The 23809-nt window shown below is 46.6% G+C and overlaps 4 protein-coding genes across 7 annotated transcripts in view; 2 read left to right on the top strand and 2 right to left on the bottom strand.

Annotated features, from left to right (window-relative positions):
* The first annotated feature begins 6886 nt into the window (after nucleotides 1-6886).
* MCCD1 (mitochondrial coiled-coil domain 1) lies at nucleotides 6887-8448 on the top strand. The gene is made up of 2 exons (XM_019626678.1): nucleotides 6887-7243; nucleotides 7780-8448. Exons 1-2 carry the CDS (start codon nucleotides 7076-7078, stop codon nucleotides 7966-7968), a joined length of 357 nt encoding a protein of 118 aa, XP_019482223.1. The 5' UTR covers nucleotides 6887-7075; the 3' UTR covers nucleotides 7969-8448.
* Nucleotides 8279-19273, bottom strand: DDX39B (DExD-box helicase 39B). Of its 3 annotated transcripts, none has more exons than XM_019626675.1 (11): nucleotides 18772-19273; nucleotides 17208-17541; nucleotides 16294-16421; nucleotides 15911-16003; nucleotides 14902-15085; nucleotides 13585-13703; nucleotides 11202-11333; nucleotides 9953-10062; nucleotides 9100-9244; nucleotides 8836-8983; nucleotides 8279-8504 (listed from the first exon to the last, which is right to left on the bottom strand). In XM_019626675.1, the coding sequence occupies exons 2-11, from the start codon at nucleotides 17416-17418 to the stop codon at nucleotides 8488-8490; spliced, it is 1287 nt and encodes a 428-aa protein (XP_019482220.1). In that variant the 5' UTR covers nucleotides 17419-17541; nucleotides 18772-19273; the 3' UTR covers nucleotides 8279-8487. The 3 variants fall into 3 exon arrangements, with proteins under 3 accessions (XP_019482220.1, XP_019482222.1, XP_019482221.1); XM_019626677.1 differs by lacking the exon at nucleotides 18772-19273 and adding an exon at nucleotides 18231-18566 and having other exon boundaries at nucleotides 8280-8504; XM_019626676.1 differs by lacking the exon at nucleotides 18772-19273 and adding an exon at nucleotides 17704-17822 and having other exon boundaries at nucleotides 8280-8504.
* A 1565-nt stretch (nucleotides 19274-20838) lies between these two features.
* Nucleotides 20839-23172, bottom strand: ATP6V1G2 (ATPase H+ transporting V1 subunit G2). 2 transcript variants are annotated; one of them, XM_019626673.1, is made up of 3 exons: nucleotides 22803-23172; nucleotides 22429-22529; nucleotides 20839-21942 (listed from the first exon to the last, which is right to left on the bottom strand). In XM_019626673.1, exons 1-3 carry the CDS (start codon nucleotides 22882-22884, stop codon nucleotides 21769-21771), a joined length of 357 nt encoding a protein of 118 aa, XP_019482218.1. In that variant the 5' UTR covers nucleotides 22885-23172; the 3' UTR covers nucleotides 20839-21768. The 2 variants fall into 2 exon arrangements, with proteins under 2 accessions (XP_019482218.1, XP_019482219.1); XM_019626674.1 differs by lacking the exon at nucleotides 22803-23172 and adding an exon at nucleotides 22756-22774.
* A 20-nt stretch (nucleotides 23173-23192) lies between these two features.
* Nucleotides 23193-23809, top strand: part of NFKBIL1 (NFKB inhibitor like 1) — a 9509-nt gene continuing 8892 nt past the window's right edge. The window contains exon 1 of the mRNA XM_019626672.1: nucleotides 23193-23295. The gene's annotated coding sequence lies outside the window, so the exon portion shown is untranslated. The remainder of the gene's footprint in view (nucleotides 23296-23809) is intronic.

Here is a 23809-nt window from a genome sequence, read left to right as displayed (position 1 = left end):
CCACAACTAGACTGAAGAACAAAACGACAGCAACTTGTCTGTTCCCCTTCCCCCAATTCCCCAGTGCTGTTCCCATCCCCCCAATTCCCCAGTAAAAATCTTAAAAAAAAAAAAAAAAAGAAGTCCTTCCAGCTCTAACTCCATCCCTGCTGCACCTTCTCCCACAGCCCCAGGCTCTGGCCTCTCTCTTCTGCCCTCCAGTGGTAGGAATGGCTCACTCCACACTGAGCAGCTGGCTCTAGGTGAGAAGCTAGATTATGGCTGAGGTTGGGGGAACAAGGGCTCCTGGGCCGGGCTTGGGGAGGGAGAATGGGCACCGAAGAGAAGCTGAAGGGTGGGGAGGTGATGGAGGAAGATGTTCCCACACCATCATTTTCCTCTCATAGTGCAAGGGAGCCGTCCTTCCCCCAGGCCCAGGGACAGGCAAAGAGCAGCAGGAACAGAAATATTCCACGTGAAAGGAAATATAAGTGATTCCTCCCTCTCCTTTTTCGTCTTGCCTATTCTGGTCAACTTTATGCGTGAAACTTGTTACTGAAACCTGAAATTTTTTTTTTTTAGGAAAATCTACAAGTGTTAGGGGATAAAATTATTAATGTCTAAGCCCTGCAGGCTGAAAAGACTTGAAGAAATAGAGGCACCTGTAGAGACCGCCGATGTGGGTTGGGCACTGAAGCGGCATGCAACAAGCTCCTGCGTGGTGCTGACGCGAGGCTCCTGCCTGCCTGTGTGAGCGTAGGCAGCTCTGGAATCTGTGTCCTCGTTAGAAAAGTGAAACGAGCACCAGTGCCCAGATCTTGGTCTGTAAACATCATTCTCCAACAAAAGGAACCAGGCTCCTTAGAAAAATAACTGATTCTAAGGCTGAGACAGAAAAAAATACAAGATGAACCAGGAACATCTTGTAATGTCAAAAAGAAGGGCCCCTCTCCAAATTGGGGCATGTCAAAGGGAGCCGACAAAGCTGGAACAATGTGAGCAACAAAATGACCGTCAGATTATAACGCCAAATATCATGAGTCCATACTGAATTACATAAATGATTGAAAATGTTTAAAGGAGAAAGGGACAAATCTCCCTTACAGACGATTTCCACGTAATATATGAGACTCCCCTTCCAGGAGGTGGGCTTGATTCCCTCCCCTTGAATGTGGGCTAGACTCGGCGACTTGCTTCCACAAAATAGAATATGGAAAGGGAAAATCACTACTAACTGTAGTTACTACAGCTGGCCTTTGAACAACGTGGGTTTGAACTGCATGGGCCCACTTACACGCTAATTTTTAAGTAAATATGTACAGTATTGTAAATGTACTGGTCAGCAAGTGATGGTACCAAAGGCTGCACTGAACAAGGAATTCTCTTCCTATGATTTCTTAATAATGTTTTCTTCTCTTATTTTATTGTAGGGGTACAGTACATAATACATATACAAACTGTATTAATCGTTATTGATAAAATGTCCTATCTATAGTAGCCTACTAGTAAAGTTTTGGGGGAGCCAAAAGTTCTACAGATTTTTGACTGTGCAGAGGATTCGTGGCCCTAATTCCGCATCATTCAAAGGTCAATGAACTTTGACAGTGGAGAAGGTTGGCAGACATAATCTAAAATTCAAGTGATAAAGGTCGTGTTGATATCATGCACCCCCTGATGTAATGTGATAAGAAGGGGACTTCACCTCTACGCTATTCTTTCCCAAAACTCATAACCTCAATCAAATCATGACAAAACGTCAAACAAATCCAAATAATAGATGATATTCTACAAATTATCTGTTTGGTACTCTCCAAAACTTTCAAGGTCATGAAAACAGGTAAAGACTAAGAAATTCAACAGATCAAAGGAGACTAAGAAGACATGACAGCTTAATGCATTTAGGTACCCCAGATTTGATCCTGGAACAGAAAAAGAACATTAGTGGAAAAACTGGTGAGATACAAATAAAGTCTATAGTTTAGCTAATAGTACTGCACCAGTGTTAATTGCTTAGTTTCTTAGTCTTAACATGATTTTGTTTGATGTTAACATTAAGAGAAGCTGAGTGAAGGGTATATGAGCACTCCATGTTCTAGCTTTACATCTCTTCCGTACATCTAACATTATTCAAAAAATAATTTTAAAAAGCGAAATGAAATAGACAACCCAAATAGGCCTATATTTATAAAAGAAATTGAATCAATAATTAGTAACATTCCAAAACAGAAAGCATCAGGCCCAGATGGGTTCACTGGTGAATACTACCAAATATTTAGAGAAAAAAATTGTACCAATTCTCTACAATCTCTTCCAGAAGATAGGAGAGAGAACAGTTCTTATTAGGTTGGGGCAAATGTAATTGCGGTTTTCACATTGTTGAAATTTGCCTTTGATATTGGAATACATTCTTAAATAAATGTGGTTATGTTATACATAATTTTAATGCTCATTTCTCACTTTACGCTTTTTTGCTAATGACTCATTACTTGCTATTTATTTTATGTGTATCTTAGACTATGAAAATGATGTTAGACAAAAAGCAAATTCGAGCGATTTTCTAAGTTCAAAATAGGTCATAAAGCAGCGGAGACAACTTGCAACATCAACAACACATTTGGCCCAGGAACTGCTAACAAACATACAGTGCAGTGGTGGTTCAAGAAGTTTTGCAAAGGAGACGAGAGCCTTGAAGATGAGGAGCGTAGTGACTGGCCATTGGAAGTTGACAACAACCAATTGAGAGCGATTATTGAAGCTGATTCTCTTACAACTACACGAGAAGTTGCCAAAGAACTCAATATTGACCATTCTACAGTCATTTGGCATTTGAAGCAAATTGAAAAGGTGAAAACACTCAATAATTGGGTGCCTCATGAGATGACAGCAAATAAAAAAAATCATCGTTTTGAAGTGTCGTCTTCCCTTATTCTATGCAACAATGAACCATTTCTCAATTGGATTGTGATGTGAGACAAAAAGGGGATTGTATACTACAACTGGCGATGACCAGCTCAGTGGTTGGAACTAGAAGCTCTAAAGCACTTCCCAAGCCAAACATGCACCAAAAAATGACATGGTCACTGTTTGGTGGTCTGCTGCTGGTCTGATCCACCATGGGTTTCTGAATCCCATTGAAACCATTACATCTGAAAAGTATGCTCAGCAAATCAATGAGATGCACCAAAAACTGCAACACCTGCAGCCGGCATTTGTCAGTAGAAAGGGCCCAATTCTCCATGACAACGTCCGGCCACATGTTGCACAACCAACGCTTCAAAAGTTGAACGAATTGGGCTATGAAGTTTTGCCTCATCCACCATATTCACCTGACCTCTTGCCAACTGGCTACCACTTCTTCAAGCATCTTGACAACTTTTTGCAGGGAAAACACTTCCAGAACCAGCAGGATGCAGAAAATGCTTTCCAAGAGTTCCTCGAATCCCAAAGAATGGATTTTTTTTTTTTCTTTTGTGGAAAGGCAAGCTTTACTTCAAAGCAACCTGAAAAGAACAGTCAGGATCCACAACTACTGACTGGTAGAAGGGAGAACAGTTACATGCTCATCTGGCAGCGTCTCAGTTGGGAGTCTCACCAATTCCTGCTGATCTCCAAACACTTGCTCAGTTTCCGGTTTAGGTTGAAACTAAAAAGACAGACTTGAAGATGCCAGTGATGTCTTTGTTATCCAAACACATCTATTTCAGGAAAGAGGACAACTGGAGGCAACATAACTGAGGGATTCTGTTTATTAAAATAAATATTTACTTTGAAATACAGTTAATTTAGTAGCTTTCCTCACATTTTTACATTTTAAAAAGAGCCACAGAGGTCTCATTCATGTTTTAAGCAGTTGAGTTGGTAAAGATCCTGTCTCCATTTCACAGGAAATGGATTACATTCAATTACTCCTCACAACCGCCAACTGGAAGATTATTCCATTACTTTTGAAGGACTGGTTGGCAGCCAAATAAATGAGGCTTCTATGTAACATGTGTTGGTACTGGACACACTCATTCACCGGGTCTTTGTTCTGATACTCCACGATACAGCAGATCAGCTGGTCATTCTCCAGGAGCTGCTGGATTGTCTCCTGATGTACGCCTTGCCTCTCAACTAGTCGGGTACGAAAGCTACCAACATTCCAGGAAGCCAGGTTGGCACCCAGTCTCAGGCCCCACACGTGTAGACCAGAGCCAACCACATCAGCTCCACATGACCCTGAAGCACGGATTTTTATGCTATAGAAATAAACAAACTTATTTCTCGTTGGCAAAAATGTGTTGTCATGGTTCCTATTTTGATTAATAAAGATGTGTTTGAGCCTAGTTATAATGATTTAAAAATCATGGTCTGAAACCACAATTGCTTTTGCAACAACTTAATAATTCATTCTATGAGGCCAGCATACCAAATACCTAACACCAAAACCAGACAAAGACATTTCAAGAAAATTACAGACCAATCCCTCTCATGAACATAGATGCAAAAATCCTCAACAAAATATTAGCAAATCAAATCCACAATGTATAAAGAGAACTATCCACCACAACCAAGTGGGATTTATTCCATGTATGCAAAGCTAGTTCAACATTTGAAAATCAATTAATGTAATCCATCACATCAACAGGCTAAAAGGAAAAATCACATATTTATATCAAGAGATCCAAAAAAAGTACTTGACAAAATCTAACACCTACTCATAATTAAAAGCTCTTAACAAATTAGGAATAGAGGAGCTTTCTCAACTTTATAAAGAACATATACAAAAAAACAAACAAACAAAAACCACACAGCTAACATACTCAAAAGTGAGAGACTAGAAGCTTTCCTGCCAAGATCAGGAACAAGACAAAGATGTCCTCTCTCACCACTTCCCTTCAATGTTAGTCCTAGCTAACACAGTCAAGACTGACACTACTTGACTTCAAGACTTACTATAAAGCTACAGTAACCAAGACAGTGTGGTATTGGTGAAAGAATAGACAAATAGCTCAGAAGAGAACAGAGAACCCAGAAAGAGATGCACAGTCAACTGATTTTTGACAAGGAAGCAAAGGCCATACAGTGAAGAAATGATAGTATTTTCAACAAATGGTGCTTAATAACTGGACATCCACATGTAAAAAAAAAAGTGAAATGGGAAAGCTTTCTTGAAAGATTACCATGAAGGTCACCTGTGACAAGAATAAGTACCCAGCAGGATCTCTGACACTTATTAAGCTCTCTCATTAATGTAATGGGTGGACTTCAATATTCCTAAGTAACCATCTCCACAAGTTTCATATAAGGGTACAAATGTTTCATGCCAGTCACACCAGCCCTGCCAATATGCTGCACAGGATGCAATATTGAAGGTACCATGAGCACACTGACTTCAGGGAGCTCTGCAGCCCCTTGACCTTGTGGGTATTTTCCGCAATCCTTCTTGTCCCTAGCCAAAGTGAGGCCCTTCCTGCAGAGGTCAGGCCAGAACTCTCATTTGAGGCTCTATTAGACAGGAATAAAAGGACACGTACACAGTAACATAAAATTAGGTTATCTAATTTACATATATTTATCTTTATTCCTTCACTTCCATGACTATGAGACCCACAGCTCATCCAGTGGATTTGAACTGACCCACATACCAGCACTTTCTTTAGCTTTCACAGATAAGCAAAGCCAAAATCCACTCTTTTCACTTATATGACTTAGGACTATTTACTGTAAATTCTTGGAAGTTAGTCCATTTTAGAGCTCTCATCCTAAAATAAAAACTCAGATGGTTGAAATGTCTAGTTTTCAGGAAGGATACTTTATTGGAGCACCATTTAGATTGTCTTACAGAAGTTTTGTTATTTAATAGCTGCCAATCTTGCTTTTAATTTATAAATGTGGTTAGTTTCAATGTTAACTTTTTTGTGGGTTGTTAACCTTATATTGGATAGTTTCCCATAACTCTAACGGCAGTAGTTTGGGACTCTGATGTTCTAATTGACTTTAGGCCATGCATACATTGCAATTCAAATATGAATCATGCATAACCCTATCACTAAGAGACATGAAAGTTTCTCCCCAATTTTACAGAAGTTCATGGTTCTTTTTCCACCAAAAAGTAGGACCATGTCAGCTAATGGAGATCACGAGGACCTTGGCCTCATCTAAAGGAGCTTCGGCCCCAAGTTTGAGAGCCACTGACCTCCACTGCGGACCCCTACACCATGGACATTCCCTTCTGAATTCAGCATTATGTCCTAAAGATAGCAAGCTGGTTTGCAGTTCTCCACTATCCAGCGATCTTGCTGTCCAAAGCATGTTTTGCTGAGGACCTACCTTTTCCCAGGTGATCGGAACTAGGTCCATCCATTCCTTTTGAGCCACCTCTGCTCACAGGGGTGTGGTGTGCCCTCCAGCCACAAGACAACATTGCAGAACACACTGCAGAAGACCCCCACACACACACCAGGCTCACGCACACGCAGTGTGTGGACATGACCTTGGTTCCAGTGCAGGTCTGGAGGGAGGGCTCACCAGCTCAACACAGTTTGAAAGCTGTACCAGTGGCATGCCGTCCTGAGCCAAGGGTACAAATGATTCAATGGTGCCGAGAACTGCCAAAGCCCTACAACATGCCATGCAAAACAAACAAGGTCATTCTGGGCCAGCAAGAGAAAAGGAAAATAAAGGGGAAATCAATACTTGAGCCACGTCAATGGGTAGGAACTTTCAAGTCAGGTAGACTGTGAACCCTCCAGCTGTGGAGCCTTGAGTACATCTGGCCCAGAGCAGGCACCAACAGACACTTGCCAGATGAGTGAGTGCTGCGTGATACCCTCTGAGCCAGTTTCCTCATCAGCAAGACGAGTGTTTTTTTCACCTTGCAGAATAGAGTAAGACAAGACATAGTGCTAAGGAAAACAGGTAAGACGTGGTAGGTTAGGTACCAGGGTTCTTTAGTTCTGCCTAACCTGGCAGGTACGTTTTCACATCAGGAACAGGTCTAGCACCAGGCTGCGGGGGGAGGCGGGGGCAGGGGCCGGGCCAGGCACTGAAGCGAGGCCGGCCGGGTAGAAGCCAGTTCCTGGTGGTTGCTGGGCAGCTCAGACAGCTCCCTGCCATGGTCTTCCCTCTGCCCTGGTTCTCCAGATGCAGCCGCCGCCTCCTCCTGCCTCCCTGGCCCCTGGCCTCCCAGGGCTCTCAGAGGTGCTGCTCCCAGAACCCCAAGTCAAGCACAAATGAGCGGACCAGCTCTACAGGCAGTGGGAAGATGAGGTCCCCCACCAGGGTAAGTAGCACAACCAGTGGGGGCGGAGGGCGCAAGGGGAGCTTTGTCCTGGGGTCCAGGGGAATCCCGTCTCATCCTGCACCACAGACTGAAGAGCAGACACCAATCCAGATCGCTGGAGTTTATTGCCTAGCCCCAACCGTCAGCTTCCCAGCACCTTCCCACCCCCACACCACTTCAAACCCGAGATCCCTCCCAGCACCCCTCCCTTCCTGTATAGTCCACTAAGTCCTTGAACAGGAATTTCCCTTCATCTAACAGTTAATTATTAGTGGGGGGAGGGGGAGGGGCAGCCAGTCCTCTCCTTCCCATGACCACATATCCTTGTACAATGGGCCCAGCCCACTTATAGCCCCTGGACCAGTGACCCCTGTCTCCCTAGAGGCCTATGCCAAAGACAGCAAGTATCCTGTATTTGCAGTATAGATGGCTTTAGACTAATGGGGTCAAAAACAGGAGCGGGGGAATTCCTGACTTCCGGTGAACTTCAGCCCAGGCCCTGGCTGATGGCCCTCCCCCATCACCCCCTCCCCCAGGGCCCCCAGCCCAGCGGCACAGATGAGCTGGCACAAGCTGAGGAGTTGCTGGAGCAGCAGCTGGAGCTGTACCAGGCCCTGCTCGAGGGGCAAGAAGGGGCCTGGGAAGCCCAGGCCCTGGTGCTCAAGATCCAGAAGCTGAAGGAACAGATGCGGAGGCACCGAGAGAGCCTGGAGGGAGATGCCTAAGCCTCCCAGTTCACACCTCCCCTCCAGCACTGGAAATACTGCACACCACCCGCCGCCATGAGCCCTGCGCTCAAAAACAGACCAGCCTCTCCCAGGCCACTCCGAACAGGACACGCCTCCCCAAATGACGGGGAAACAGGGAAGCAGTTACCTCTGCAGTCTTTTCAGCCACGTCCCCACTCTGACCCCTCCCACTGACCTCAACTCCATAGCAAGGTATTCAGTCCTAACAGGAATATACCCCGAACTTCACCCTAAAATAACCTCACCCCAAATCCAATAAAGGGAAGGAGTGTTTACAGACACCACAGACACATGTGTTTTTTAGTTTTGTTAAAAAAAAAGTTCTGACAAATCAGGAAATGGGGGTTTAGAAGTGGTGATGCAAAAGGAGGGTGGGGTGGGGGTTTGGGGGTTGTCAGGGGTAGATGGCAGTAGTGTCTCCTTCACCCCCACACCTGGTGTCGTCTCCTGAAGAGGAACAGACTGTCACACATTCCAGAATGGGTGATGAGTCCTCTACCGTGTCTGTTCAACTGAAGAGAAAATATGGCAGTTAGAATAAGACATGAAAAAGAAAAGGTGAGGCTGGCAGAAACACACATGCCCATTAAGTACAGATGTTTGTGTAGTATGAGGGTCCAGAGCATAGATTTGGAGGTGGAGAAAGGGAAAAAATATGACAAGAGACCCCATACACAAGTCTACTAAACATCCCAACACAGCATTGAGACCAGGGGGCGTGAACTGGTCAGGTGCCCAATGTGTACTAGGGGCTTTACAGACATGATGGGATTTTAAGAGCCACACACTAAGGAACAGAAGACCACAGAGGTGGGAAGGTCAAGTCATGAGATCAGTACTCACTGTAGGAGGAGATGTCGATCTCCTCGGGCAGCTCACTAATATTGACCTCAAAGCGGTCCTGCACGTCATTCAGGATCTTGGCATCGTTCTCATCTGACACAAACGTGATGGCCAAACCCTTGGTGCCAAATCGGCCTGCTCTGGCCACCTGGAAGATGACAGAGGGGAAGGCTAAGATGGAGACCCCCAAAAGGAGGGATGAGGGTGGAAGGTAGAAAGGTACAGAAATGCAGGGTGGGAGGCCCCTGGAGCCTGTGGGCCTACCCGATGCAGGTAGGTGTCGGAATCCTCGGGCATGTCATAGTTGAAGGCAATGTTGACCCGCTCGATGTCCATGCCTCGGCCAAACAAGTTGGTGGCCACAAGAATCCGTCGTTGAAAATCTTTAAACTGCTGATACCGAGAAAGCCTTTGTGAGAAAGGAAATTAGAAAAATATTGAGGGCTGGCCGAGTGGCACGTTGGTTAAGAGTTGGCTTGAGGGGCCAGCTGAGATGCTCAGTTGGTTAAGAGCTTGCTCAAGAGTGCGAGCTCTGAGCAAGAGCGGTTCTATTCCCGGCCCGAGCTGAGTTGCCAACAAGTGGCAGGATGGCTCTGCTAGGAAAAAAAAAAAAAAAAAGAGTTGGCTTGGGACGCCAGCTCTGAGCACAGCAGGGCCCTGGTTCAGATCCAACATGAGAGCCAGTGACACTGCACTCTCTACAGCTAAGATGGTGAACAACCACCTGGGGCTGGGTTGCTGTGAGTCGCCAGCGACGGCGTAGGCTGCAGCCCCTGTGGCAGTGGGTTGCCATGGGCTACCGCGTGTAGCCAGCAGCCAGCGTGAGCGGCCAGCAGCTGGCGTGAACAGCCGTCTAGAGGCAGGCGACCGACCTGCCTCACCCAGGAAAAGCACAATGATGGTGCCAACTTGGGCCAGTGAAGCAACGTCCTCCACAACTAGACTGAAGAACAAAAGGACAGCAACTTTTCTGTCCCCCTTCCCCAATTCCCCAGTGCTGTTCCCCTCCCACAATTTCCCAATAAAATCTTTAAAAAAAAAGAAAAATGTTGAGTCTCTCTCCTCTCAATGGTCTCCTTTCCTCCCAAGGACACGGACCATCCCCTCTCCAGCTCACCGCTCCTCCTGGGGCATCCCGCGGTGGATGGCGATGGCCGGGAAGTTCTGCTCCACCAGGAGCTGCGCCAGGGCGATGCAGCGCTGCACAGACTTCACAAAGATCACCACCTGTGCGTGTGGGGGGTAGGTGCATGTGGTGTGAGGGTGAGCATGTGTGCACGAGGGTGAGCGTGTACATGTGGTGCATGTATGTGGTGAAAGCATGTATGTGTATGCGTGCATATGTGCATGTGTGTGGGGGGAGGTCCGTGTTGGTGTGAGAGGTTAAGTTTTCAGTAATTACACTCTTCTTAAAAAACTCCTTAAGTCCCTGTCATTTTTCCTCTTCTGCTCTAAATATAACTTGACCGTAATTCTAGAAAGTAGTTTTTAGTGCAACTGAATCACTAACAGGTAGAGTGAAGGACCACTTCTCCTCAGTCAATACCACAAGGAACAAATTTAAAAACCTAACAGGATCAAGATATTTCAGGACTTCAATCTTGTTAGAACACTTTAAAGATTTTTTTTTTGAGGTTTATTTTATATGCTGCGATTTTTACTTACTGAGTACCTGTCTGCCAGTGATGGAACAGAAAAGCAGTTCCCATCTTACTCATGCTCAGCTACAAAAGACATTTACATTCTTATTTTTAAAATGAAGGCTTTCTCTACCATTCTCACATCACATATGTGGTTTCCTTAATAACAGAGTAGTAGGGGCCAGCCGAGTGGCTCAGTTGGTTAAAAGCTCGGTCAATCAAGAGTGCGAGCTTTGAGCAACAGGGTTGCCAGTTCGATTCCCACAGGGGTAAGCGAGCTGTGCCACAGCTGAGCTGTCAACAGGGATCAGCTGCTGAGAGAACGTGCTCCTAACAACAAGGTTGCCTGTTCAAGATGGTGAGCTACGCCCCATCCGCAACTAAAAACTAAACTCGGCACCTTGAGCTGAGCTGCCACCTGGGTGGCTCAAGGGATAGAGCACACGCTCTTAACAAGGCTGCCGGTTCAACTCCCGCATGGGATGGTGGCTATACCCACCCAAAACTTACTGAACACAGCACCTTGAGCTGAGCAGCACGACTGGACTTGGAGCTGAGCTTGCTGTGCCCTCAACTAAGATTGGAGGACAACTTGGCTGTTCCCCTCCCCCAATTCCCCAATAAAATCTTAAAAAATAATAAAATAAAAATTACAGGGTTGTAAACACAGGTTTCTGCTGCAGTTGGAGACATGTTCAACCCTCCGCTGGAATTTGAACAACTGACCTGGTTGAACTCAAGTACATCCAGAAGGTCAAAGAGCTTCCGGTTCTTTTCGTTGTCCTTCAGTTTCACGTAGTACTGCTGCAACCCATGCAGCGTCAGCTTCGTCTCATCATCCACGAAGATCTCCATTGGCTGGGGGGGATGGGGAGGAGAGAGAAGGTTGAAAACTTTACCCCACCCTCCAAAACACCCACATTTGAATATGGTCTCTTCCACATTAGATCTAACTTCCTTCCTATCAGTGGAGTTCTAAGACTGCCCAACTGAAAATTGTTACAGGAAAGGAACTTTAAGGGAGGAAAAGGAGCAGCGAAACCACCCCGAGGCAAGATGCCGTATCTCAATTGGAGGTGGTGACAGAAAAAACAATGGGAGAAGGTTCTCAAAGCGAGAGTATGACCCATACACCTGAGAAATGACTGGAAATACTGACTCGAGGTCAGAATAACTCGGTTAAAGAGTAAGTTTAAGAATATGGGGGATCGGGGCCGGCCAAGTGGCTCAGTTGGTTAAGAGCACAAGCTCTGAGCAACAGGGTCGCCAGTTCAATTCCAACATGGGCCAGTGAGCTGCGCCTTTGAGCTGCCAAAAGGTGGCAGGATGGCTCAGCTGGTAAGAGCACATGCTCCTAACAACAAGGTTGCCAGTCTGACTCCCACATGGGATGGTGGGCTACACCCACCCACAACTAAGATTGAACACAGCACCTTGAGCTGAGCAGCTGCGAGCTGCCAACAGGCGGCTGGATGGCGACTGGACTTGGAGCTGAGCTAGCTGCGCCCTCAACAACTAAGACTGAAGAACAACTTGGCTGTTCCCCTTCCCCAATAAAATCTTAAAAAAAAAAAGAATATGAGGCAGAAGACAAGGATTGCTCCATTTAGTATTCTCTCAACTAGGAGAATCTTATCTACGTTAAGAAGGTGGAATGCTACCATGGACATAAATCAAAACGCCATAAGAGAAACAAAAATTACTCAGGATGAGTAACAACTTGCCCTCGACAACAAGGGTCTAGTTTAGATGAGACTGGTCTCTGCACCAAGAATCAAACCATCTACAGTGTGACTTGGGAAGTATCAGTAAGTGGTGCTAAGAAATTCAGAGTTGCAAATATACTTTAAAACAAACAAAAAAACCACACAACCCTTGGAGGGAAGGAAGGTAGCATAAAAAAAGACATAAACTGGCACAAGGCCCAACTCCAGAGCCCAAGTCTCCTATCACTCTTCACTAACGAGAACAGTGAATGTCAAGATCTAGGCTCCAGGATTTTGAGAAAGGATCTGCGTGCCATGGGAGACAACCAGAAGCCAATTGCAGAAGGCCGGCTTTCCAGAAAGGAGCTCCGTGGCCTCCTTCCAATCTAACTGTAGCCCCAAATATCAGGGGTTATCAGCCCATGAGAGGAGCAGAGCAGGGAGGTAAACAAGCTCCACCACTTATATGACGGGCCCACCTAGCCCCAAACCCTAACACCCACCTGGTTACATCCAAGTGGAGCTCCTCACTTTACCTTCCCTATACCCCTCTCCCCCGAATATTAAAAAGAAAAAAATCTACCACCCCATTCAGGACACCCCTCCCCACCCAACACATATAGGGGGAAAGGAGGAGCACGGCACGCCTTGGGTTCAGGAAAAAAACCGGGAACAGAAAAAGAGGCTGGTTTGGTCCTCAGCTTCCTGGTCAGGTTGCCTGCGGCCTCCGCTGCCGCCATCCACCGCTGGGTGCCGTCTGCATTCGCCCGCCGCGCCACGGTGCTTCTCTGCTGCCGGCTCACGTCAACCGAGGTTCCAGGTGAGTGTGGGTGCGAGGAGGTGCAGGTGGGAAGGAGTAGGGATCGGGGATTGAGGTGCCAAAGGCCCCCACCCCTGGAGGTGGGGAGGGAGCAGATTCATTTGTGCTGTTTGCTCTTCTTTTGGACATGCCCTGCCATCTGTCTGTCCCTCTCTCGCTCTCCTGCCACCGGGAGGTTATGAGTTTTGGGGGGCAGAAGGCTCCAGTTGTATGCTTGATGCCACCTTGAGGGTGCGTGGCTGTAGGGGATATGTAGGAGATGATGGGTGGGTGGTAGGGCAAAAAAATTCTGCCCTCCCCCAAAGGGAAGAGGTTCAAAAATGCTGTGATTTAAAAAAAAAAGTCGAACTCTACCCGCTCTCACGTTAACCCGACCAAGTCTTCCGGAATTTCCCTGGCACCCGCGCAGACCCTGACACTAGCTGGCTCTGCCTCTGTGTGTCTTCAAGGAGTCATTACTCCCAGATGGGCACGTGCCCCTTTCTTGATGCTTGAAGGACCAGGGAGTCTGGAGGAAGTGGGCACGGAAGGGGAAGAGGCAGTGGGTGGGGAGTGGAGGAAGAGAAGGTAGAAGGGTATTTACGTCTTGCATGAACTTGCGGCACACTGGGCGGATCACTTTGCTCAAGGTAGCACTGAACATCATGACCTGCTTCTCGTGAGGGGTCATGCGAAAAATTTCCTGGACATCCCGACGCATGTCTACAAGAAAAAGGAAAAGAGTTATAGGAGGAAAAAAGCCTGTGTCGTAAACAAAACCCAGAAATAGGCTTCCCAGTGAGGTGAAGACTGATGTAAATGACTAAGCAAGAGTCGTTTCAAGGAAAGACTTGGCCTCAGGTCTCTATTTTCTCCAACCCTCATAAAATCAAATCCATAGTAATAACACAATGGAAAAAGCAATGAATTTGGAATAAAGATTTGGGATCAGATTCCAGCTGTGTGTTTTAACCAGGCAAGAAGTACAATGACGGATTGGGGGAGGGGGGGTTATCACTTTGAGCAGTAAACAATATAACTACTGCACTGTGTTGTACACCTTAAACTAATTTTTAAAAATAATTCAATTTAAAAAATAAATGAAATAAAATTTTAAAAGTACAATGAAACCCCAAAGCCCACAGCTGTGACATGGGGATCAAGCCCGCTGCAGAGGTGCCCAAGGATAAGACCTTTGAAAAACACTTTACAGGGCCCTTCTGCCTCCTCCTCTCCCGCCATGCCCCAGCTGTCAGAGTCCATTCCATGCTTCCTCTGGATCACACTTTTCTACCCAATCAGGGAAATATGACATCTCTATCTGGAGCCCAACTTATAGCTCACTGTCTACAACAACCCGAGATCTTTTGGAATGACTTGTCCCTGGGGCTACGTCCATGCCCGCTCTCTTTCACCAAAGTTGAGTTCTTACAGAAAATTTTCCTCACCCCACGTAGCACACTACAATACTATGTCATGAACTCCCAGCCACACTCTCCCCATTAGTCCTAGAGCAGACGCCTGCAGATGTATTCAGCTACAAATTCTCATGATATACACTGTGATGAGGATGGTGGAAGGGCAGGCCATCTTCTCCTTCAATTTAGTGTTCCCCTAACGCCACCCAGTACAGGGATCTATAAAGGAAAAGGGTGGTGGTGTAACTGATGTCTGACATCAGCAGAGTCCCTCCTCTCAAAGATAAACACCTAGCACAGAAAGCAGAACACCACACCCTTCTCCCTGCGCACCAGAGCTGCTTCCAAAGCACAACCAGACGGAGCAGGGAAGCCAGAGCCATCAGTCATGGGTGATAGATTAAGAGTCTTCCTGGCACAAAAGTGCTCCTGTATGAAATAAACATCATTTGGCTCCAAAAGGCAACTCCCAGATCACCAGCCCACCCAGCACTGCCACTCACCGAGCTGTTCAAGCATCTTATCACATTCATCCAAAATAAAGTGTTTAATGTGTTTGAGGTTGAGGCTCTTATTTCGAGCCAGGGCCAGGATGCGGCCAGGGGTCCCCACGACAATATGCGGGCAGTTCTTCTTCAGCACCTCTTCATCCTTCTTGATAGACAGACCACCAAAAAACACGGCAACCTGCCAACCAGGGGAAAAGTGTCTCTCAGTGAAGCAGTGATCCCAATCTCCCCACAGTTCCCATCCTTTCAGCTGATCTAAGCCAATTCTTAGAACATTTCAGAGCTAAAAAGAACATCAGAGATCACCTAATCTAAAATTATTATATCCCCAAATACTGAAGCTAGGAAACAAACAAGACTTGCCTAAAGTTACATAGCTAATCTGGGCAGTCAGTTCTTCTGACTTAATCTAACAATGTTCCTTCCCATGACTCTAAGGCCAGGCTTCATTGTAAGAATGAGAAGAGCAAGAAATCACCGGAGTGTCAAGTACTGCAAAAAAGTTCATGGAACATCAAGTTTTCCTAACTCATCCCAGATTTTTAAACTCCTCTGCACAAACCCTATGACGTCACTGATTCAGGCTAAACGTATCACTCTATGTTAAAACCATTAGGGGAATAGTTGTTGGGGATCTGACTTAGTTCAGAATCAAATAACACCAAAAACTGCTTTCTAGTTTCAAGGAGTGGTGGTGGTGGTGGGGGGGGGGGAGATCAATCAAGGGATATATATACACAACGTGTTAAAAAGCAAGGCAAACTAAAGTTTGTCCAATTTTAGAATATAGCAAGCATCTCTGAAGTTATAATGCAAATCCAAATAAGCCCTAGAACATATATCTCTCGTACACACAAGTCTGCAGAAACTTACTGCCTATTATTACATTCAGTGAGGTTCGTGTGTAGGTATTTAACATCTGGGGGACATGAAGGTTGCTAGTCTACACGTCTCCAACTCCCCACACCTGCGGACTCTCCCAGGTCTCTCTACCCTGGCTTACCTTGACATTGGGCATGTACTTAGAGAAGCGCTCATACTCCTTGCTGATCTGAAAAGCCAATTCCCGAGTGTGACACATCACCAGCACAGACACCTTGGGGAAGTAGATAGAAACAGATAGGATATCCTCCATTCATTATCCCCTCTGGGGAAGATTGTCAAAAAAGCACACCTGGCAGATCATAAAGGGCTTCAATTCTGAGGCCTAAATCATTAACCCCAGGAGTACTATGAGATATTCCCCATGGTCCTAAATCAGGGATGATAGAGGTCATCTTAGCAACATGCACTCACAGCTCTGAGCACATCATGTAGCTGAGTCAAAAACACCCTGCCCAAACATTCCTAACCACAATGCCCTCCCAGCAGTCTCCCCAACTGTACCTGCCCAGTAACTGGCTCCAGCTGTTGCAGTGTGGCCAGCACAAACACCGCTGTCTTTCCCATGCCTGACTTGGCTTGGCAGAGGACGTCCATTCCCAGAATAGCCTGAGGGATACACTCATGCTGGACTAAAAAGCAGGGGAAAAAAAGATAAATTAGGCTTCAGTCTCCAGACAACCTTTTTCACCACACCAAACCCCTTTCTCAACACTCAATTCTTGAGTGGTTCTTGTCAACTTCCAGACTCTCTATACCTCTGCTCCCTCAATCAATTAAATTCATCTCCAAATCAAGCCCTCCTAGTTCCTTCTAGCTTTAGCCTCCTCCAGCTCCAGCCCCTGCCCCCCCAGTTGCTTGCACCTACCAACAGCTCACCTTTGGTGCTCTTGACTGCCCCTATTTTCTTTAATCTTAAACAACCCACGACATGTTGAGTGTCTGCCACAGGCCATTTCTCCTACATAGGTTGCCATCACATAATCCTACAACCTTGGACTAAATGAAAGACCCGGTTCCTGACCCAGAAGCCAGCCATCTTTAGACCAGCAATCAAGTTTTCCAGGGACCAGAACTGGCCTGGCACAAAAGAGGACTAAAGGCGCAACGCGCTCCTCTCCAGGAATTTAAAATCACGAGTCAAAGTGACAAAACTAAACATGCAGAAAAGGAGAAAAGCCAGTCACAAGAACAAATGGCAGACCTTTCAGTTGCTTTTGGATCACTAGCACTTTCATGCTGTCATGAATAAATGACCAGCCTATATAAGCCTCTTCTTTCACTAAAATAACTTCTGGTACTTCCTTATTTTCTTGTCTATCCTAAATATAAACCTGTGCCACTGAAGACCCATGAACATATGTTTCTAGTATCTTTAGAGCACCTAATGAGTACTCTATGCCCAAGAGAAAATTTACCTTCTGATGGATGCTCAAAGCCACAGTCAACAATGGCCCGGAGCAACTCTGGCTTGAGAAGGAAGTCACGAAAGCCAGAGCTATGGATGGAGACATAGGAGCCCTTAACATCCTTCTTGGCAGGGGCCTCAGCCCCGTCTCCCCCAGCTGCTGTCTCCACCTCATCATCTTCATAGTCCAAGAGCTCATTGTCCACATCGTTCTCTGCCATAGCTGAGCCGGCAGGGGGAGAAGGGGAGGGGTCTCTGGATGGGTTCACGCAGAATAAGTGAAAACCAGGAAGGAAAACGGGGGCTTGAAAATAGAAGAGACACACTAATTTCTGACAGAAGAGCTAAGGGAAAAAAAAACACATAAAAAGACTTGTCAGTCATGAGCAAAGCCTTCACCACCTCTTTTCCATCCCCCTATCCCTCCTACTTTCCCTAAACTATGAGACCTTTATCTGGAAATAAAAGTAACAAAAAAACGCAAAACATAAAAGCAAAGTTAATACCGGAAGTAGGAAAAGTGGTTCCAAAGGAGGTGGTTAGGACACAGGTTCCCAACAAGATCAGACCCAGAACAGGAGAAACCAGGAAGTTGGAAGGGAAAGACCAGCTTATAAATTCTGATCTGTAAGTAACAATAGTGAGGAAAAAGAATAATGACAAGCAAAATATTACCAAAGATTTAAAAGAGTGGAGAATAATGATAAGATGAACACAAATCCTGAAAAATCCTCAAAGGAAGACCTGTGCTTTCCCTGTAATTTCAAGGTGTCAACCCCTAACATAGCAGCCATCAGTCAAGGGTGATAGATTAAAGTCATCACTGCGCAGCGCTCACTTGTCAAAATGAAAACATCATGTGGCTGCCATTCACCTCCCACAGCTCACCTGCCTCCCACTCCTAACCTCGTTCTGGGGCTTAAGGAATCTGTGTAATCAATGGCGGGGCGGGGAAAGAGAAATGGCTCAGTTGTTAAAAAGTATTCAGCAACTACTAACTGGAAGATCGTTCCGGCTTTAACAGAGTATTTACCAAATGGCCTCACGTCATCACCGCGTTACTCCTCAGGTAAGACTCCCTTCCAAACACACACACACTGACATGATTCGAAAACATTTGAAATGCTCTCCAAATAGAGGTGGGCAAGGCGAGGTACGAAAAGTCCAACTAGGCCCATAAACCGACTCTTCCTAGTCCGAGGCCGAGAGGACCCAAAAATGAACGTAGGTAATAAAAGGCCCGCCCTCCGCAAACGCCCAGGACCAGAGGATGCCTAGCGCCGCCTCTCATCGTCTGTAGGGCCTCCAGTAAACGAGGAGCCCACCGGAGGAACCAAGAGCAAAAGGAACACAATGGCGCCGAAGCCACCATCTTGTATTGGGCCCCTTTAGCTTCCCTATCTCCCCCCAGGAGCTCTTAGCTCTCGAAAGGGATGATGGTGATGAAAATAACGACCCAACTAGGCCCCAGCGACCAAACCATAGCCTGTGGAAGGGATATCAGGGGCCCATGCGATAGGATGGTTTCAGAGAAACGCAGATGGAAATGGATGGTACCAAAGGCCAAACCTTACCTGAGCAAGGCGAACGCGTATGGCGGCAGCAACAGCGACGAAGGAGGGAACTCTGCCTTCACTTCCGGTTTCCGACTTCCCTCTACCCCTGCCTCCCGCCCGCTTGATTGACAGCGCGCATGCGCAAGGAACAGGCAGAAAGACCTTCCACAGTTCTGTAGTAACGCGCACTCCGGGGCTGCCTTTGAAAAATGCCTTTCTGAAATTGTTTTTTAATTCCAAATTCCAAATCCTCCACTACTGTCAGAAACAAAAGGCATAAAGGAAATTGGCATCCCCTTGCACTGATGTCTTTATTCTTTTGTCCTGCTCTTCTCCACGCCCCTCACCTCTTCGTTCATGTTCTTGCCACGCAGGTCTTATCTTTGGGCAACCCTAAGGGGAGGGACGAGGCTGGAGGGGGCTGCGAGTTCCCACGGGGTCCTTCGCCCGGTAGTCAAGGTGACCTGGGGGCGTCCGCTCTGGAACTAGGGAACGTCCCGCCCCAGCTGAGGGAAAGGAGTAATCGGTCCTGGGGGTCCTGCCCTTACCCTTTTCCCAGCTGTGGTGCCCGTGGCCTGGCATTTTCCTAAAAATAATGTTGGCCGATGTAGCAGATGCCCCAAGGGCACTAAGCTGGTGGGCAGGGGCTGCGACTCACGGTGTTCTGAATCCACTGAGTGGGAGACGGGGTCTAGATTCTGCTTTAAGTGTTAAGTGATAGGGCTTGAGGGTTATGCAACATTCCATAGATATTGTTAATGCGACCAGAATGTTCTTAGCCCCGTTCCCAACAACCCCATTGTTCAATTCGGATTTTTTCCTGAATGAGACATTTGATATCCCCGTCTTTGATATGCTACATAAGTCAGACCTGATGTCTGCTGCTTAATAAAAATGACAACAAACGTTTGGCCCTTTGCCTGTTATCACACTTAACCACTTAACACTAAGGAGTGGGTACCATTATTCCCATTCAATAGACAAGCACAGACTTAGAGAATAAAGCAACATGTCCAAAGTAATACAGCTAATAAATTGACAGAGCCAAGATGTAAACCCCTCTTATTCTCTATTGTATCCTGCCTCTCTGCTTAGATTCTGGTTAATAAATGCACCACGAATATTGGTCCAAGTCCTTGGGGAAGCAGGCTTGTTTTCTGTGGCCAAGAGAAATACTCTATGTGATCCCAGGATGGTGTCAGAGAAGGGCAGCTTTTCCACCCCTAAGTATTGATTTATTCAACAGTATTTATCCTCCCTACCCTGCCCCAAATACTATCCTAGGATCTGGGGACACAGCAATGAACAGCCCTGTCATCACAGAGTTCACATAACAGAGGAGACAACACACAAACATAAATATGTCAAGTAGTAATAAGTGCTATGAAGAAAAACAAAGGTGATAATGGAGAAAAACTCCAATAAGCATTGCTAATACAGTCATTTCAAATAGAGTGGGAGACGACTGAGAAAGGGGCCATCCCTGCTTCAGTTCTCAGAGCTGCTATTAAGTTGCTAACTCAGCTCAAGGCTGAGTCATAAACATCCTGAAACAATAATTGCTGCATTGACACATTTGGACTTGACCTCCTCCTTATAGTTTTCACCTTCATTCACATATTGGAACTAACCAATCCCTGTTAACTTAGCCAGCAATCCTTCATTTGCGTGGAAGAATTGCACTTTGTGGTTTTTGCCTTTATAAAACCTACCTTTCTTTGGTCTCTCAGAAAGCAGTTTGAGTTGTTACCTGAATCTGCATCTATCAGAGTGGGAGTGCAGTCCTTTTGCTCAAAAAAAAAAAAAAGCCTTTTGTTCTTTATTACAGCCTGAGCCTCTTCTTTGATTAACAAAAGTAAGGGACAGAGTGCTTGTTCCCACACCCCAGCTTCTCTGTACAGCTGCAATCTATAGTCCTCAAGTTCCCAAACCAGGAATCACTATGTGTCTCACTTTCAAGAAATAATAACATATCATTTGCTGTTTCTACAAGTTGCAAAGGACAGTCATTTTGGGTACAAATAAGACACAAGAGAGTGACTGAAAATGAGAACTAAGGAAGGAAAAGGAGGCTGCTTCAACCCATCAAGTGATTTGCCCATAGTGATTTTATTGACACTTTCTTATTGTTACAAAGGAAATCCATGCAAATAAGGGAACACAGCATCACTTCACATCTCAGGAAGCAGCAACCATCTGATGGATCTTTGGGGAAATAAGAAAAGGGAGGAATCCAATAAAGAGAAAAACCAGCTTAAGGGACAAAAGAGAGGGTAAGAAATGAAACATCTTCCTGGAATCACAGTAGAGAGGCTAAATGAGATCATCATTTCATTTTTTCAGGGATCATAAGGTGTCTGGGAAAAGAGAGGTGGGAAGAACCAATTCTTCTGAACCAATTACTAGGGTCACAGAATGAATGCATAAAATTAGAGAACCACAGACAGAAGTGAGGAGACAACTGTGTTTAGGCTTTGGCAGGTGGGCAGGGGATGGTAATATCACAGGGTTGCCATTAATTAAATCATAGCTACTACGTGCCAGAAACCATACTAGGCTCTTAATGGACTAATTCCTAATCATTGCAATAACCCTAAAAGGTAGGCATTATTATTCCAGTGTCACAGAGGAGGACACTGAGGCTACCGGTTAAGTAGCTTGTCCTGGTTGCACAGCCAACAAATGGCAGGGTCAGGAGAGGGACCCAAGTCTGCCAGGCTCTGGAGTCAGGATGTTTTCTACATCCCTACTTCTTCATGCTACAAATTTCACAGAGGGATTAGGCAAGGGTGACTTGGGAGCTTACAAGGTCCCATGAAGGTTAAAAAAAAAATAAGGAGATTCAGGTCTGAGTAGGATGCCTATAAATTTCACAGCAGAATTATTGGGTCCTGCCTCCTAGAATTTCTAGGGAATGGAAAGGAGAGGGGGATTTTTACAGTGGGAGGTGATTCTGATTTGGAGACTTCTTTGAGGGAGGGAACTAGCAGGAGGAGTCAGGCCCCAGGGTGGGTCCTAGGCAGCAATCCGGTAGTTGGGGTGGACCTGGGGCCTGACGTCACAGACCATGCCAAGAAGCTGGGCCAGGACACGTTCACGGTTTTTCTGCTGGGAGCTCTGCATGCCCTGCACCTGGTGCCTTGTAGCCTGTTCCACTTCAGCAGACAGGTTCCCCTGGGAGCCCATGGCCTGAGGAGGGGTGGGGGAGAAGGGGGGAGGAAGGGGTGGAAGAGAGAAAGGAAGAAACAGAGAACGAAGGGTCCAGGCATCTGAAGAGAAAGATCCTGGAGCAAGGCCACCCTCATCCCACAGAAATATCCAGACACCAAAGAGAGCAACACAATCCCCTCTCATCTAAGACCTGACATTCAACTTCATCCTAAAACAGACTGTACAATCCCCACCACCTCACCACCTGTGACCATTGAACTCTGCCCTCCACCCCCAATGTCATCATACTCCAGGCTATGGCAATTCTCCTACAAGCTGTACAAGTCCTTCAAAATGCCCAGATTTTCTTACGTATCACAAAGCTTGACCAATGTCATCATCCCCACCAGGATCCCCTTCTGTCCTTTACCACCTTATTTTCTTGTAGAATCACCCTGTACACACCTCACCAGATGCCCCCACCAACTTGCACCCTGGGGTGCCATCCCAACGCTCCCGACTCACCGCCTGCTGCTTGCTCTGGAATTCCTGCTCTCGCTCTCTGCGGTACTGCTCCACTTCCATCTGGGCCTCCTCCTTTGCCTGCTTCAAACGCCGGGCCTTCCCTGGAGGCAAAAGGAGAGGGGGGTGGGGGTGAACCCACACACACAAATGTGATAGTAAGGGTCAGTTCTTTCCAGAAAGTTATTCTGCCTTCTCTCAGCCAACCAGGTGCTAGATTCTAACACCCACCCATTTCTTCCTTCCTATTCAGTACCCCCTGCTCCCCCAGCTCTCTCCCCACCAGTCTTAGGTCTTCCTAAGGACTCAAAACGTTTGCTGTCCACCCACCCCCAATTTTCTTTCCAGACTCCTAAGGGTGGCAGGAGGAAGCTCACTCTTTCTGGCATCTGCCACCTTCTCAGCCGCCCGTTTTTCGGCTTGCAGGAGCTGCTGGATACCCTGGGATTGACTGGCCATTTCTGTTGTTATGGCCGATGCTGTTTCGGATGCTACCAAGGAGTCAAATAGCTCCCACCCCACCCCCCACCGCCTACTGCGCCTCCTTTTCCAGCTCGTTGCTGCAGTCCTCCACTACCCCTGGGTCTTAGTGCTCCCCTTTTCGTTCAGCCTCTTGCACCGGGTGTCTCCCCCAAACTGATCCTCCCAATCAATGATGGCTGGTAGCTGGTCCTCCTCTCCCACCTCTCACTCTGGCAGTGCCCAGAAGGACCGCTTGGGGGCAGCAGAGACCAGGCCCAAAGCTTCCCGCTAAGGGCAAAGCAGGTGCAGGGCTTTCCCAGTGTGACGGTCTAGGAGTCGGGGCAGGGGCGAAGAGAAGAGGAGTATTTGGGAGAGGAGGCATAGAGGGGCTGAGGATGAGGTGAGAAGGTAAGGAAGTCAACAGTGCGTGGTGTGTTGGGAAACGGGTATGCTGGGCTTCTCTGAATTTTTCCAACGTTTCTTCCCCTCCGTTTTCTTTCTCTCGTTTCCATCTCTTTTCTACAATATGTCTTTCCCAAATCCAAATCTCTGCATCTATCTCACTTGCCTTATCCTACGTTTGTTTCCTTCTTTTTATGTCTGCGTTTTTCTCTTTTTTGTTTCCCTGTTCTTGGCATCACTGTGGGTTTTTTTCATTTTCACTGTGATTTTTATCGTGTTCTTATCTTCCCAGTTTTCTCTCTTTCTCACCTTTTCGTCTCCCACTGAACCATTCCTCTCCTCCCAGTTGGGGAGGCGGGAATAACCCTCTTAAATCGCCCTCCTTTCTCCTTGTCCTTGCTTCTGCTCCTTTTCCTCACCTAGCCTCCAGTCTTCCGGTTTCAGACGGAACCTTTATCTTAAGTTTCTTACTTTCCCCGGCGGAGGCCAGACCGCGGAAGCACCACCCCACCCCCGCCCC

Source organism: Hipposideros armiger, unplaced genomic scaffold, assembly GCF_001890085.2.
Source record: "Hipposideros armiger isolate ML-2016 unplaced genomic scaffold, ASM189008v1 scaffold_687, whole genome shotgun sequence".
In the NCBI taxonomy this organism is placed as follows: Eukaryota; Metazoa; Chordata; class Mammalia; order Chiroptera; family Hipposideridae; genus Hipposideros; species Hipposideros armiger.
This window is presented reverse-complemented; position numbering and strand designations above follow the sequence as displayed.